The sequence below is a fragment of the Rhinatrema bivittatum genome, chromosome 6 (genome assembly GCF_901001135.1).
Source record: "Rhinatrema bivittatum chromosome 6, aRhiBiv1.1, whole genome shotgun sequence".
Taxonomy (NCBI): Eukaryota; Metazoa; Chordata; class Amphibia; order Gymnophiona; family Rhinatrematidae; genus Rhinatrema; species Rhinatrema bivittatum.
Genome location: NC_042620.1, coordinates 296318112 through 296334558, shown reverse-complemented (window position 1 = coordinate 296334558; position 16447 = coordinate 296318112). Strand labels below are relative to the sequence as shown.

At 49.6% G+C, this 16447-nt stretch overlaps 1 protein-coding gene across 4 annotated transcripts in view; it reads left to right on the top strand.

Annotated features, from left to right (window-relative positions):
- BCORL1 (BCL6 corepressor like 1) overlaps positions 1-16447 on the top strand; it is a 68400-nt gene that overhangs the window by 36965 nt on the left and 14988 nt on the right. For all 4 annotated transcript variants that reach the window (XM_029607408.1, XM_029607406.1, XM_029607407.1 and 1 more), the window contains 2 exons: positions 735-1127; positions 3556-3788. In XM_029607408.1, coding sequence (XP_029463268.1) covers positions 735-1127; positions 3556-3788 — 626 coding nt within the window. The remainder of the gene's footprint in view (positions 1-734; positions 1128-3555; positions 3789-16447) is intronic.

The following is a 16447-nucleotide window of genomic DNA, read 5'->3' as shown; positions in this document are numbered from 1 at the left end:
CAGTAACGCCTACCCTGAAGATGATTTATTTAAACAGGGTAGGATCATAGTATAAGGTGATTGGCATCGTTTCTAAACATAAATAAAGCATCTTTGGCAGGTTAAGACCAAGGGCAGAGAAATGGATCCAACCACCGTGCACGGTATGATGTTTGAGGACCATAGGCCGTGCTTCTACTTGAACAGTGATGGTGGATTTAAATCAAATGCTAGGCTTCAGCAGAAGTGTGTATCTCTGGGTTTCAGCCATTGTACGACCCGGCTAGTTAGCCAAACGGACACATCCAGCTAACTAGCAAGGTATATTCAGTGGCACGGCAGCACCATTGATAGTTACTTATGTCTAACCGGCTAACTTTAGGGAAGCCCTCGGCCCGACCCAGCGTTAGCCTCATAAGTGAAGCTAACTCTGCCCCTCCTCCGAACAGTTTTGGTCAATTGTCCAGTAGTGAGAACACAGGAATTTGTGGGTGCACCATAACATGAAAAGATACTGAAAGATGCTCCCTTTTTATGGATGGACTGGAGAGGAGATGGGCATTTCTCTTTAAACTGGTTTTTATCCATGAGAAGAAAGCCGGAAGAGAGAGAGAGAGAGAGATTTACCAACACTCCAGTCATTGGGAGGGTCTGTTGCTTTTAAGTCCTGATTTGGCTTGCGTTGTTTAGCTGGTTTAAACGCGGTTTGCTTTCTCTTTTTTTTTTTTTTTAATCTTTCTTCCCTTCTCTTGTAGGAAATCTCAGCAGCCATTTTGCCGGCGTAGCAGGATTATGCGGTGACTCCCTGCACGATGTCTTACCCACGCTGGAGGAAGACGAGGAGAAAGACGTGCCGTCGAAGAGGCGGAAGTTGAGGAAGGGCTATCGAGTGTCCCGGTATCACGGACGGAAGGCAAGAGATGGGCCCGTGCTCGAGAGGAGTTCCCACTACCTCAGGGGCTCTCGGAGAACAGGGGCCGCAGGAAAGCTTTGGGCCGCCTTGGAAGGTGAGGATGAGGAAGGCCATGTCAAAAGGAGGAAGAGGAGACGGCAGAAAAACAGGAAGTACCAGAATGGGGAGTACTTGACAGAACGAGAGGACGAGAAGGAAGTGCCCTACTGCTATCGGAGGCGGCGAGCCAAAGCAGGTAGAGGCAGCAAACAGGTCTTGCACACACACTCCCCTCTGTTAATAAACCCTTTCCCTGTAGCCACAGCGTCTAAGGCTTCTGACCCCCCCCCCCCCCGACCTGTCCTGGGGATCATCACAGTCAGTCAGATTTTCTGGCTATCCATAATGAATATGCATGAGATGAATATGCATAAACTTGAGACTCAGTATATGTAAATGTTGTCTCATACATATTCATTGTGGGTATCCTGAAAACCTGACTAGCTGTGGTCCCCAGAACAGGTCTGGGAAGCCCTGAATTGGAATGGCGCAGAGGATCCAGCCTGGTGGCAAGTGCAGTGCACTGGCCATGAAGAAGATCCTCAGTTTGATATCCCTAAGTCGGATCCTCCACGTCCCTAGTTGGCTGGGGATGCTGTCGAGGAAAAGGGGAATCTGGATCATTGCGCAAGGGTGACACCTAGTGGCTGGATTCAGGGCCCATGATCGCAGGGTTCCTGAAGGAGCTCTGGTACTTGGTCTCTGGGCTAAACATAAGTTGAGAGAATGGGATATAAAATAGAGGAGAAACTCCTCGGGTAGTTGAGAATGAAGGCTGAGGGCTCCAGATCCCATCCCTGTTTCCGACGGAGCTGGAAGAGCAAAAGGATAGGAAGAAACTGCTGGGTCAAAAAAAAAACAAAAACAAACGAGAATGCCTCAAAGGCAGAAGCAGCTTGTCCGTGTATCGGCTAAAAGGGGTTTGTTTTTTTGGAACGGTCGTGGTATTTTCACAGCTCCTTATTGTCCCATCACAGCTCAGGTCTGCATGTCCTGATGTTGGGGATTTGCAGCCCCCTTTCCTTGCCACTGATGTGGGTATCGCTTAGTGCACTAAAGCAGTCCCCTTGCTGTGACATTTGGGGGCTTCCTTTGGAAAGAACAGGGGATTTTGCTGTGCACGGTGGGGGGGGGGGGGGGGTGCGCTCACAGGCTGGGACGTGCAGCGCACTGTGCCAGACTCCACGGCAGGAGTGCAGAGCCACTTGCATGCTCGAGGAAGGGGGGATCTGGGCCGGGTCAGCCTCCCTAGCACAGAAAGCCTTGCCCTGCTCGGCGACTGGATCCGGCGGCACTTCTGTGTGCCCGGCCTCTTCTAAACAGGAAACAAATAGGCAGACACACCCCAGAGTAACAGGGGGGAAGGCGAAAGGCAATTTCCTCTCCCTTTGCCTGCAGCGCGTAAGATGCGTGCTGGGGTTTGGACGCTTCCTGGAGCCTTGACCAGCTGAAGCACTGGCGGTTTTGTTTTTTCCCCATTGGAGGTGTCTTCCTGTTTCTGGGCCTGGTCGCTGGCACTCAGGTGTCCAATGCTTGCAACAGCCGCAACGTCCCAGCTGCCAAGTGGAATGAATCGAGCTTTGAGCAGGAGGCTTGGCTGTTTTTGTAAGAACTTTTTAGAACAGGCCATGCACGCGACACACGTGATGCAGATAACACTCTCGGTCTGTTTTCACCTCCCTTGTGTACCATGTGAAATATAGCGCCCCGTTTTTGTTTTTTTCCTGGGATTTCCCCCGTTTTGCCACTCTTGTAGCCCTTTTCGTTATTTCCCCAAGTCATGCTTGCCTCCGTTTCAGGAAGAGCAAAGCAGGCGACGAGGTCACGGTGCTTCAGGCGCCTGCGGTGTCGCCATCCACTCGTCCTCGTTCCTGCTTGGGCGAAGCTTGGGTGGCAGTGCCCGCCGCGAGGAGAATCGAGTACCCGTGGCATGGCGCTCTTCAGCCTTGGCAACTGTTTCCTTGCTCAGCAGTTAGCTGCTGTTATCCATTTCCATGTTTTCTGCCTCTTCAATATCAGTCACTCACTGTGCCAGTGCTCGTTCTCCTTGGACCTGCTGTTCATGTTTGCTGCCCCCAACTGCGAGCACTGTGACATTTTGACCCACACATGGTGTTGGTAATTGACTTGATCTTATTGGTACCAGCTTCGTTTGTAAGAATATAATGGCTGGGATGCAGGCCTTGGCTATCAGCATTCCATGCTTTTCCAGTGGAAGAGAGCGGTTCTGACCATCTCTTTCCTGCTTTCGCATTAAACTGCAGGACCAAATGTGCGAAGATCAGAATCTTCTGGGGTTTTAGGCCACGAGGGCGAGAGTCACCTCTGGGCAGTTATGACGAGCCATGTGGCCAATGAGCCTCCCTTCTCTGGGCAGAGGATGGGGGAGTAAGCCTTCTGCGAAACCATGCCCATAGGTATCTGTCCGCACTTGGCCTGCCGGGGGTCCTAGACATGGACAGACACATTTGCGCAGCACTGAACTCTGGGTCCTGCTGTGTGTTCAGAGACAGAGTGGGAGACACAACATTTAGGGTAGGCTTGAGGGATTTTTAGCTGATAGTCGCTGCTAGCTTTCAGGTGTCTTTCCTCTGCTGCCTACTCACCTGATTTCCAAACATCAGATTTCAGGCTTCGGAAGAGGAAACGCTCTCCCGTGGGCAGAGCCTCGGAGATGCGGGCAAGAGGCAAGATATCTCCTCCAAGCCGGGACTCCCGGAGGCACTCTGAATTCAAAAGCAGCCTCTCCAAGGAGTGCCTGGAGATCTCGCCTGGACACGGAAGCCCAGAGAAACCTGCCGGAAAACGCAAGTGCAAAACCAAACACCTTGGGGGTGACCCAGAGGAGGAAGTGAAGGTACAAGCGGCCACCCTGTATGTCAGAGAAAGGGGGAGGTGTCGGTTTTGGGGAGGGGGTAATTAGTGGAGGGCATGGAGATGAGATCTGGGGACTTCACAGCTGGGGGGCGGGGGGTGCATCAGTAATGATGTGCCGCCTTCAGCTTTCTAATAGGTATTCATGGAAGGGAGTGGCGGGAAGAGAATGGGCTTTGTTTCAGGGTGGGGCAGGCTGGGTCACTCTTCTGGGGACCAGTTGATTTGAGTTGTAAGTTAACCTCTCTTAACTTGTAGCTATGGCTTCTTAGGCGTTTCCAATGTGTTGCCCCAGGGCACGATGTGCTGCAAGACCTCTGCTTGGAATCGGACAGATGTAGGGAGAGGCTTGCCCTGTTTGTCCTGGTTCTTCGTCTCATGCGCTGACTTTGAGGTCCATCTTCAAAACATTTGTCAGGCCAAACCTTCGGCGTTGAACTTCTACACCCCCCCCCCTCCCCCAGGCGGGTACATTTTGTGTAGGTAAATCGTTGTGCAGGTAAAGTTTACCCCTGTAAAAAGAGGTGGGTCTGGAGGCATTCCTGGAGTGCAGTAAACCTTTAAGACGCTCCGCGCTGGCATCCAGTGCTGGGCAGATTCAGTTGGGAGCATGAGGTCTGGGTGGGGAAGAGGGCTGGGCATAGCTTTCTCTGGAAACATTTGCTAAAATTGTGTACATAACTTAATGCGCCTAACTTTCCTGCATGCCATCCTTTCAGTGAAGGTAATTTTACAGGGATTTCTGCTGGGAAAGTAGTGCTCTTAACCATAGATGGGGCCCGTATGCAAAAGCCAGTTAGACGGATAATGTGATAGTGAGCCGGATAAAAAAAGGGGCATTTCAAGGGCCATCCTGGGAGGGGATGATTTATCCGGCTAACCTAACCGAATATCAGCTATATCCGGCTTTGTGTGGCCAGATAACAGGCTGCTTAACCGGATATCTTTAAAAGTTATCTGGCTAAGTAGTGCGGCAAGACCCTACAAAATAAAGGTAAGGCGAGAGGGTGGCCAATCCCTGCCTCCTACCCCCCAAAGCGTGATGATAAAGTCTTTGCAGCCCGTAGTCTCCTACCCCCATCCCCACAAACCTTATTAAAACGTGAAAGAGTGCCCCCCGGCCATGATTGTTAAACCCTCCGGCTGCCTCCCAGCCTCCCTCACCCACCCACAATGAAGAATCATGGCGCTTATCTCCCCCCTCCCCTCCCCCCTCCTCATCTCGCCCTTATTTTTATCTCAGCCTGGAGCGAGAGACCCTGTGCCCTGCTCCTTGCGCTTCCAGCTCCTGACTTGCTCTGCCTCGATGGAGGCTGTCTGCCCTGCTGGAACATCAGGCCCTTTGACTTCTTGGGCCCCTGCTGTGGGTGAAACGGACACTGTTCCTGCTCTGCGCAGCTGTTTCCCCGGCTCTGCTGTCATCGGAGGCGTCTGTCCTCCGCCCCCCCTGCTGATGTCATCAACACGGGGAGGGGAAGAGCTGGTGACTGATGCCGGAGGTGTCACGTGCCAGAGGTACGCGCCCTCCGTCGCGTGCACGAAGGAACGCAACAAAGGAGCTCTTGTTCGCTCCTTCGTGTGCGATGAGGGCAGATGAGTCCTGTCTTCTGGCTGCTGCTTCTCCTAATCTCGAAGCCTTTGGCAGTTCCTTCTTGATTCCGGTTCCCTGTACGTACCAGGATCAGTCCAGACTGCTGGGTTGTGTCTCCCTTTCAGCAGGTGGAGTCAGAGAAAAAAGTTCAAGGCGCACCCTATGATAACCCAGTGTGCCACCTGCGATCCTCCAGTATTTCTCTGACTCCAGCAGGTGAAGGAAGACATCCCCTGCGGTCCTGATCTTCTCTAAAGCTGAGTGTTTTCTTTCTATTACAGCAAAGGGGTTCTTTAATCCCTGATGATCATTGACTAGATCAACTTTTAGTAAGTAAAAAAAAAAAAAAAAAATTTTTTTTAATTATATGAGAGAAGTACGGTCCCTGTGCCCATAAGCCTTGTTACCCGGAGGAGGTTTGTTAATACCCGGGTAGGGGGGGATTTACCGGTGGGCCGGTCCCTCCCCCCTCTGATTCCAGAGACGCTTAATTCCTCTGAAGGGAGCTAAATTACAGTGGCATTCCAGGGAGGTACATTCCCCTGAGGTAGTGGCTCCATTTTTTTGTAAAAAAAAAAAAAAAAAAATAATAATAATAATAAAGATAAAAGCAAGGCCTGATTTTTTCTCATTACCCGGCACAGGAGATCTTTCAGATTTTTTTTCTCTCTCTCTCTCTCTCTGTCATGCCGCGGGGGTCCAGGTGTTCGGCGTGTGGGGAGCCGGCAGCGCAGCTTTCCCGAGACAGCCTCTGTTTTCGTTGCCTCCCCGGGGGCGAAGGGCCTTCTGATCTGCTTGTTTCAGGCAGAAGACCGTCTCTGCTGCGTGCGCGTGGCTCCGGCAGGGCTCACTCGGTTCCTCTTCATCAGCCTGCCCCGTCCCCGCTTAGCGCGGGAATGGCAGCCATTTTGAATTCCTCCAGCGTCGATGATGCTCAAGCTCTAGGGGGAGGGGATCTTCCTCCGCCACTTCCCCTCATAATTTAAGCCCCAAATGCCCAGTTTTGGCAGAATCGGAAGCCCTGCCTTGCCCTTGGGGGGGGGGGGGAGGGGGGTCTTAAATCGCCAGCATCCTTTTTCTTCACAGTTTATTTTATTGCTGCATAAAGCCTATTTAGAGGCAGAGGCGGATTTCGATGGCCAGCAGCCCCCACCGGCTAAGGTACCTAGACCTGTAGAGGGACCTGTACCCCGTCTAGCTCCTATTCCGGTTCCACCACCAGCTATCTCCCAGGATCCTGTGCCCCAAGACCCGCCCTCGGTGGACACGGTGGCCAATGAGGTCGAAGATGCTGCTCTCGTAGAAGGGGTTGACCCACAGGTGCTCCGATTATTTGGCAGGGAGGAGTTGGACCCTCTCATACCTTATGTTCTGGAAGAGCTTGCTATTCCGGCACCGCTGCCAGTAGCGGATCCTTCCCCAGGGGATCCGGTTCTTGCTGGGCTCAGGGCTCCACCTAAAGCCTTTCCCTTTCATCAGAAGTTTCGGCAGCTGCTTACTCGGAAGTGGGACGTGCCAGAGGCCAGCCTGAGGGTTAGTAGGGCCATGGAAAAGCTCTATCCGCTTCCGCAAGACTCCTTAAAGTTGCTGAAGGTCCCTCAAGTGGACGCTGCCGTCTCTGCGATGGCTAAGCACACGACCATTCCGTTATGGGAGGCACTGCTCTGAAGGACCTCCAGGATAGGAAGCTCGAGGTTCTTCTCAAATGGATTTTTGAGATTTCAGCATTAGGTGTTAGGGCGGCAGTGTGCAGTAGTCTCATGCAGAGGGCTACCCTTCGGTGGGTGCAGCAGTTGCTCACCTCTCAGGATCTTCCCTCGACAGAACTAGAACAGGCGAATTGTTTGGAGTCAGTGGTGGCCTATACGGCTGATGCGTTATATGATCTCCTATGTACCTCCTCTCGCACGATGGCCTCTGCAGTTTCGGCTAGAAGGCTTCTTTGGCTCCGCCACTGGGCGGCTGACGCCACGTCAAAGTGGCTGGGTTTCTTCCCATTTAAGGGAAGCTTGTTATTCGGTGAGGATCTGGAACATCTCATTAAAGACTTGGGGGATAATAAGGTTTACAAACTTCCAGATGATAAGCCTTGTTCGTCTCGCACTTTTGGATCGTTCAAGGGTCATTTTCGGGGTCAATGCCGTTTCCAGACGGGTAGGACCCTGTCCTCTGCTCCGCGGCAGCAGCCCTCACGGTCCCAGGCTTGGGCCCATTCCTTTCGTGGGAGGCGGCCTCTCCATACAGGAAACTCCCAATCCTTCGCTACCACCAAGTCTGCCCAATGAAGGTGCGCCGGCCCGTTCCTTGGTTCCAGAGATCGGAGGACGTCTCTCTCTGTTTCACGAGGAGTGGGTCAAAATCACCTCGGATCAGTGGGTTCTAAGTATCATAGAACACTGTTACATGTCGGATTTTGCTTGCCCGTTACAGGACCTTTTCTTGGTGTCCCCTTGCGGGTCCCAGCTAAAGCAACAGTTGATACTCCAGACTTTGAACCGGTTGAAAGACCTAGGGGTGATTGTTCTGGTCCCAATGTCCGAGCATCGGACCGGACGATACTCCATCTATTTCGTGGTTCCCAAGAAGGAAGGTTCCTTCTGTCCGATACTAGACTTAAAGACGGTCAACAGGGCGCTTCCGGTGCCTCGTTTTCGCATGGAAACATTGAGGTCCGTCATTGCGGCCGTCCATAAAGGCGAATTTTTGGCCTCTTTGGACCTGTCCGAAGCTTATCTACACATAGGAATCCAGGAGAGTCACCAGAGATTTCTCCGGTTTATGGTCTTGGGCGAACATTACCAGTTTTGGGCCTCCCGTTCAGTCTAGCAACGGCTCCTCGAGTGTTTACCAAGGTGATGGTGGTGGTAGCAGCAGCCCTCAGACAAGAAGGTATTCTGGTTCATCCCTATTTGGACAACTGGCTCATCCGGGCGAAGTCGGAAACTCTTTGCAAGGTGGCGATTAGGAGGTCTTACATCGTCTTCAGGCCCTCGGTTGGGTAGTCAACTTCGAAAAGAGTCAATTGGTATCATCCCAGGTTTTGCAGTTCCTGGGCGCCCGTTTCAACACGGCTGTGGGCAAAGTTTTTCTCCCACAGGAAGAATGCTCAAGTTGATGTCTCAAGTGTGCCGCCTTATGGCTCTCCCATTACCCATGGTTCTATGGCATCTACTCTGGAGGTAGTCCCCTGGGCGTTTGCACATCTGCGACCTTTACAGAGAGCATTGCTTTCCCGTTGGGACCCCAAGTCGGAGGAGTTCCATCTGCCTCTGCCCCTCATGGAGCCAGTCCGGTCCAGTCTCGAATGGTGGTTAGTTCCCGATCACTTACAGAAGGGAATGGATCTCAAAAATCCACAGTGGATAATTGTGACGACGGATGCCAGTCTTTTCGGATAAGGAGCGGTCTGCCAGTCACAATCGGCTCAGGGACAGTGGACACCCCAGCAGTTCAAGTGGTCCATCAATCGCTTGGTGACAAGAGCGGTTCATCTGGCGTTACACAGTTTTCTCCCATTGGTTCAGCATCGGTCAGTAAGCGTTCTCTCCGACAATGCGACGACGGTGGCGTACAACAGGCAAGGCGGTACGAAGAGTCGTCCGGTTGCCACAGAGGCAGACAGGCTGATGGTCTGAGCAGAACATCATCTGGTTTGTTTAGCGGCCTCTCACATAGCCGGAGTGGACAACGTTCAAGCAGACTTTCTCAGCCGCCAGCAGCTCGACCCCGGAGAGTGGGAGCTGTCCGGGGAGGCAATGAGGCTCCTCACTCGTCGCTGGGGGACACCCCGGCTAGACCTGATGGCTACACGCATGAATGCGAAGGCGATTCGTTTTTTCAGTCGATGGAGGGAGCACGGGGCGGAAGGGGTAGATGCCCTGGTCCTCCCGTGGCCCCACGACGTGCTCCTCTGTGTTTCCTCCGTGACCACTAGTGGGAAAGGTCTTGCAATGGATAGAGTCACACAGGGGTCCCGTGATTCTCTTGGCTCTGGAGTGGCCACGGAGACCGTGGTTGCAGACCTCATCAACCTAGCGGTCGACGGCCCCTTGCATCTCAGCCATCTTCCCAACCTGCTTCGACAGGGTCCGGTATTTTTCGATCATGCAGCTCGCTTTTGTCTAGCGGCTTGGCTTATGAGAGGCGGCAGCTGAGAAAGAAGGGATACCCGGAGGCGGTTATTACCACTCTGCTCCGCTCGAGAAAAACCTCTACCTCTATTACTTATGTTCGAGTATGGAAGGTCTTCGATACTTGGTGCAGCGGATTGAACGTGTCTCCACGCCGAGCCACTGTAGTTAACATTTTGGCATTCTTGCAGGAAGGTTTAAAGAAGGGACTCGCTTACAGTTTGCTCCATGTTCAGGTAGCAGCATTGGGCTGTTTGCGTGGTACGGTTGATGGTACATCTCTTGCAGCACATCCAGATGTGGCTCGTTTTTTGAAGGGGGCCAAACATTTGAATCCGCCAATTCGAGCACTCTGTCCGTTGTGGAGTTTGAATTTGGTTCTTCGTGGGCTATGCGACCCTCCTTTTGAACCTCCTAAGCGTGCTACCTTGAAGGATTTAACCCCCAAGACGGTATTCCTTGTGGCGGTCTGTTCCGCTAGGCATATATTGGAAATTCAGGCCTTGTCCTGCTGGGAACCATTCTTGCGCATCTCGGATTTGGGGATTTCACTGCGGACAGTTCCCTCCTTTCTGCCAAAGGTGGTTTCCACATTTCATCTCAACCAGTCGGTAGAGCTGCCGGCGTTTCCAGATTTAGATCGGTCTTCTCCTCAGGCTAGAGACTTACGGAGGCTTGATGTACGCTGGGTGCTCCTGCAAAACTTGGAAGTGACTAATGCCTTTCGTCTCTCAGACCACCTTTTTGTCTTATGGAGCGGTCCTAAGAAGGGATGTCAGGCTTCCAAGGCTACCATTGCGCGATGGCTGAAGGAAACCATCGCTTCGGCATACATTTGTCATGGCCGGCCAGTTCCTGATGGTCTGAAGGCTCATTCGATTCGGTCTCAGGTGGCTTCCTGGGCTGAGAGCCAATGTGTTTCGCCGCAGGAGATTTGCAGAGCGGCGACTTGAAAGTCTTTGCACACTTTTGCTAAGCATTATCGTTTAGATGTTAGGGCTCCGGACGTCGAATCCTTCGGCAGCAGTGTGCTGCGGGCGGGACTGTCCGGATCCCACCCCATATAGGGCAGCTTGGGTACATCCCAGCAGTCTGGGATGTACCCAAGCTGTATCCTGGTACCCAAGATGTATCCTGGTACATACAGGGAAAGGAAAATTGGTTCTTACCTGCTAATTTTTGTTCCTGCAGTACCAAGGATCAGTCCAGATGCCCACCCAGATACTCTTTCCGGAGAGTCCACTGATTTGCTTTTTGTATCTCTTTCTCTACAAGGTTTAGGAGACTCTGAAGAATGCCAATTTTTTATTCTCTCCGTGTTATTTTTCCTGTTTATAGTTTTTTGCGTCTTGATCTAGTCATTGATTGTTCTACTTCCATAATTTCTGCTTTGTTATTCAATATACTGGAGGATCGCAGGTGGCACACTGGGTTATCATAGGGTGCCTTGAACTTTTTTCTCTGACTCCACCTGCTGAAAGGGAGACACAACCCAGCAGTCTGGACTGATCCTTGGTACTACAGGAACGAAAATTAGCATGTAAGAACCAATTTTCCTTTATCAGAGGCCAGGGGTGATCTGGCGAGCTTTCTCATTGCTGGCGTTGGAATCTGAAGAGATTCCCATAACCTGCTCTACTTCTCCTCCTTCCCCAGATAGCCTGCTTATTGTGCCCAAACCAGTGATCCCTAACGTTTCGGTTATGCTCGTCTGCTCAGTCTGTTTGTAAGCAGGTTTTCTGTCTTATTTGATATTTTTTTCCACGTTACCTGATTTATTTTGCATTTCTGAATCTTGGCTGTTAAACTCTGGCCAAATTTTGCTTAGCCAGTTGTGTCCACCTGGTTATACTTATATATCGCAAGCTTGTGTAAAAGGTCATGGAAGATGAATATGAAAATCTTAGCTGCCTGTCTTGTCTTATTTTCTGATACTCTGAGCATTTGTCTAACATATTTGCCCTCCTAGTTTGTTACAGTCTGATTTTTCTACTTTTTTTTTTCAACAAATTTTGTCTAAAGCAAACTTAAATAACATGATTGTACTTGGTGATTTCAATGTTCATGTTTATCTCTCCCACTCTTGTTTTTTTTTTGCAAGCAGTTTCTGGACTCTATGACTTTACTTGGGTGGCATCAACTTGTGAGTTCCCCAAGGCATAATAATGGACACATTTTAGATCTTGTTTTGTTTTATTTTGTTTTAACTCTAGTGCTCTGATGTTTGTGTATGATTTAACTCTCTCTCCAGGACCATTATTTGATTTCTTTTAAGTTAACTAGTCCCTCTCTACTCAAGTCCGCCAATCATATTCCTCCCCGCTTTAAAAGGGGTTTTATTGATTCAGAACGCTTTGCTGAGAACTTGGTAAAGAGTTAATTTCAATTCATCAAATGTGGTCGATGCTTTAACAGTCTGGACAGCCAGCATTTCTAAAAGTTGCGGGTACGGTAGCCCATTGAAACAAGTAAAATCTCTGTACAATCCTTGCGCTATTTGGCTCACCCCTGAATTAAAATCTGAGTGACGGCAGTTGCGCTGCCTGGAAAGGATTGGAAACTACTTAATCATACTCTTAACGGTCTTACCATTTATCATTCTTATTTAGTTGCATATAAGAATAACATTTTACAGGTTAAAAAGGAATTTTTCTCTAAACAAATTTATAGTGTAGGTAATAATTTAAAACATTTGCTTTGTTTGGTTCAGAAGTTAACTAGTGCCTATCCCCCTCTTAGCAACCTATCCGGCCGATACAGAAAAAAGTGCGGGACAGCGGGCGAGCGCCCACTCTCCAACGCGCGCACAGGCCACTCTCCTATGCGTGCGATTTAGTATCGCCCGCATGTAAATGAGGGCCCGCGGTAAAAAGAGGTGCTAGGGATACTAGCGCGTCCCTAGCGCCTCCTTTTTGGCAGGAGCGTCGGCTGTCAGCGGGTTTGACAGCCGACGCTCAATTTTGCCGGCGTCAGTTCTCGAGCCCGCTGACAGCTACGGGTTGAGAAAACGGTCACCAGCATAATTGAGCGTCCCTCTTCCGACCCGTGGGCCGCAGGCTGTCGGCCGATGTAAATTTTTTTTTTTTTTTTTATTTTGGGGCCTCCGACTTAATATCGCTAAGATATTAATTTGGAGGGTGTACAGAAAAGCAGTTTTTTTTGCTTTTCTGTACACTTCCCCGGTGACTGCAGAAATTAACGCCTGCCTTTGTGTAGGCGTTAATTTCTGAAAGTAAAATGTGTGGCTTGGCTACACATTTTACTTTCTGAATCGCGCGGGAATAACTAATAGGGCCATCAACATGCATTAGCATGTTGGACGTGCGTTTTTGATGCGCTATTATCCCTTACTGTATAAACGGTAAAGCTAGCGCGTCGAAAACGCGTGTCCAAACCCGGGCTAACAGAGCGCTCCACCGGAACGCACTGTACTGTATCGGCCCGTTTGTCAGGCCCTAGTTGTGACACTTTATAACCTTTTTAGAGAGAAGGTCACAAACTCTGTTCTTTTTGCCTCAGTACCTCCATGGTACCTAACTAGTTCAGTAGACCATCTATCTTTATGGTCTTCTTTTGATCCTGTCTCTACTCTTGAGGTCTCTATAGCCATCTCCAAAGTGAATAGTTACTTCTCGCCCTTGAATGTTTGTAACCCTTCGAGTTTTAGACTTCTCAAGCCATTAGTTGAGCCTTTTTTAGCAAAGATCGTCTGCCCAGTTCTCCTCACTATTCTGTTATTCAACTACTAAGAAAAAATGTTTACTGTTCACAATACTCTACTGTTCCCAACTACCATGTTAACTCCATTTGATTGTATGCTAATTGCATATTTTGTATGCTAATTGCATATTTTGTAAACCGTTATGATGGCTCTACCGAATAACGGTATATAAAACTCTACAAATAAATAAATAAATAAACTTGGTTTAGATTGCTCTGAACTTTCCAACTACAGACCAGTTTCCTCTGTTTTGAGGCAAAGATTTTGGAATTTATTGTTCTCCAAACAGTTGAATGACTTTTTATATGATCATGGTCTCTTTGACCCCTTTCAGTTTTGTTTCCATAAGGCACTTAGCACAGAAACTCTGGTTATCTTCTTATTGGATTCCTTTTGCACAACTGGCGATTTTAAGAAATTTTAATAAACAGTAAATGTGTACTGATGTGATACCCTCCCCGGCAAATCGTTACTGACATGGCCCGACCTCTCCAGTGCTGCATCTTTAGTGAGGCGGCTCCCACCCCCGGCAGTGCATCTTCAGGGAGGCCACGCTAGCCAAAAAAAAAGAAGAAACTTGATGGGGCAGCTGCAAATAAGGTCCATAAGAGAGTGGGAGACCTTGAATGTAGGTCTTTTGAGAGAAAGAGAGAGCCATTGAGTGTGAGAGTGCCTGTGAGTGTGTGTGTGGGTGTGTGTGAGGGAGAGAACCACTGAATGTGAGGAAGATGGAGCCACTGAGTGTGTGTGTGTGTGTGTGTGTGTGAGGCAGATAGAGCCACAGTGTGAAAGAGAAACACTGAGCAGGAGATAGTGCTTGTGTATGTGAGGGGAAGAGAGTCACTGAGCGTGAGAGAGTCCTGTGTATATATGTGTGTGTGTGTAAAGGAGCAAGAGGCACTAAGTGTGTATGTGGGGGACAGGGAGAGAGAGCCACTGAGTGTGTGAGAGCTTGCGCGTGTGTATGAGGGGAGAAAGTCAATGAATGAGCATGTGTGTGTGAGGGACTGTGCGTGAATATGAACACGTGTTAGTGTGTGTGTGTGAAAGAGAATGAACATGTGTGATAGTGTGTGTGTGAGAAAGAGGAAAATGTTTGTGCACCCTTGTCCTCCCCCCAGTAATTTAGGACAATCTAAGGGGTGGCTGGAAATCAAAAGTTCTCTATTAGTTTTAAATAATTGGATGCTTTATTTGTTGTATCTTCTGTTTTGAAATATTTTATTGGTGTTTGGTAAATGTTTTATATTTTTTGTATTCGACAGCTGATTTGACATATTTATTCTTTTCATTGGTATAGCTGATGTTTTATATATTTTTGAGTGTATTTGATGCTTAATGACGAATAGTGATGTTTCTTTTTTTCCCCTGTTGCACTGTTTCACCTTTGCATTGTTGCGATTTCCACTTCAGTTTTTGTCTGCCTGTTTCTGTATGTATTTTATAGTCTGTTTAGTCTATTTAGCAATGTGACTGAGGTGAGGTATTCTGCTAGCATGTAGTTTCTGGGTAGGGATCTATAGTAGCCTGGCTTGTTCTGTTTTCCTAATAGGAGATGTATTGGTGTTCATAGGTAGGGTTGTTACTGTTTGAGTGCTGGCATTTAGAGCTGTTTTGGTATGGAAGATTTACTATATTGTAATTGTAATTTAGTTTTCTCATGGCTATCTGAGGGCCTAGCCTACATCCAAAATGCTGTACAGTAGGCCTAATTCCATATGGGTTCCAAGTGTATTTTTTTGCAGGGTTTTCTGGTTGGCACCACAGCTGTGTCTGTAAACATAATCGACGTTGTGATATTTTTATCTCAGAAGAGTGTGCTTTGAATGGCCTTTTTCATGTAAAATCTCTCTTTTTGGGTTGGGGAATTGGTTACTATGATATTTTTAAATAAATGCGTCATTTTAAATTGTGTGTGTGTGTGTTTTGGGGGTGGAGGCGCAGGGATTGTAAGGTTTGCCTAGGGCGCCCTGAGAGAACGCCTTCCCAGGTCCCTAGCAATGTGATCACTGACACTTATCTGCCACTCCTCCGGGAGCCCTGACCCCTGCTTCCCCAGCATTTGAAATCAGTGAAAGGGCAGACTCCAGGGGGGGGACCCCTCTCCTGGCTCCTTCACCCTGATGGGGGTGGGCGCCATCCTATCCCTGGTCTCAGGCAGCAGATTGTCTTGAGCCCCCCCCCCTGATAACACAAGGCCGGACAACAGAAACTTAAGCAGCTATGTTCCAGCATAGCTTGTTAGGTTTTTATTATCCGGCTACAGGTAGCTGGATAACTTTATCCCACTGAGTGTACGGGAGAAGGGATCCGGCTAACTGCAAACAGCAGGTGTAATTGTGTGTGCAGAGGTTTGCCGGGGGGATTTTCGGGCAGCCTTGCTGACCTAAGTCCGCTTTGAGAATTGGTGAGTCCGAGGTGCATCCTTGCCAGCTGATTTCTGTGCGAAGATCACTCCCCGAATATTGACCTCGTTTCTCTTATTCCGGTTCAGGTGTGAGGCTCGCATTACTGGGAACGTTGAGGATTTTGGGGTTGGGGGGTGGGGAATTCCCCACATTCTCCTGTATTCTTGATAGTGCCAGACGGAAATTGCCCTGTTCGCACTGCGCGCTGGCACATTAATTTCTGGCACCGTGAAGTGTCCTAGAAAACACCAGTGCCCTGCATCTCCTCCTCTTCTCTCCCCTTGCCACCCTCTCGCCTTTGTCCCCCGCTTGTGTTCTTCTTCCTCCATCCTCGGTGCAAGGCTCCGACTTCCTCTCTCTGTGCCCTTCTCCAACTGTAACGCTCTCCATCTCTTCTCTCTGCTCCTCCTCCTCCACTGTGCCCTCTCCTCTTCCTCTCTGTCTTTCTGTCCTCCCTGGTGCCCCTCTCTTCTTTCTTCTCCTCTTTTTGCCCTTCTGTCTTTCCCTCTCCTTACCATGTTCTGCCCCTCAGTGCCCACTCCTTTCCCCCCCCTCTGTCTTTCTCTCCCCCCCCCCCCATATAACCCCCCTGTCCCTCTGTCCTGCTCCCCTTCCTCTCTCTGCCCGTGGCTGAATTCTGATGCCTCTCTGTACTTCTCTCCTCCATCCCTTCCACCTTTTCTCCTCCTTCCCCTTTTCTCTGTGCCCTTTTTTTCTCTTTCAGTCCCTCCCCTCTCCCCCACACTCTCCAAGCGTTAAAACGCAACGGCTGCAGCGCTGGTAGGGAAGGAA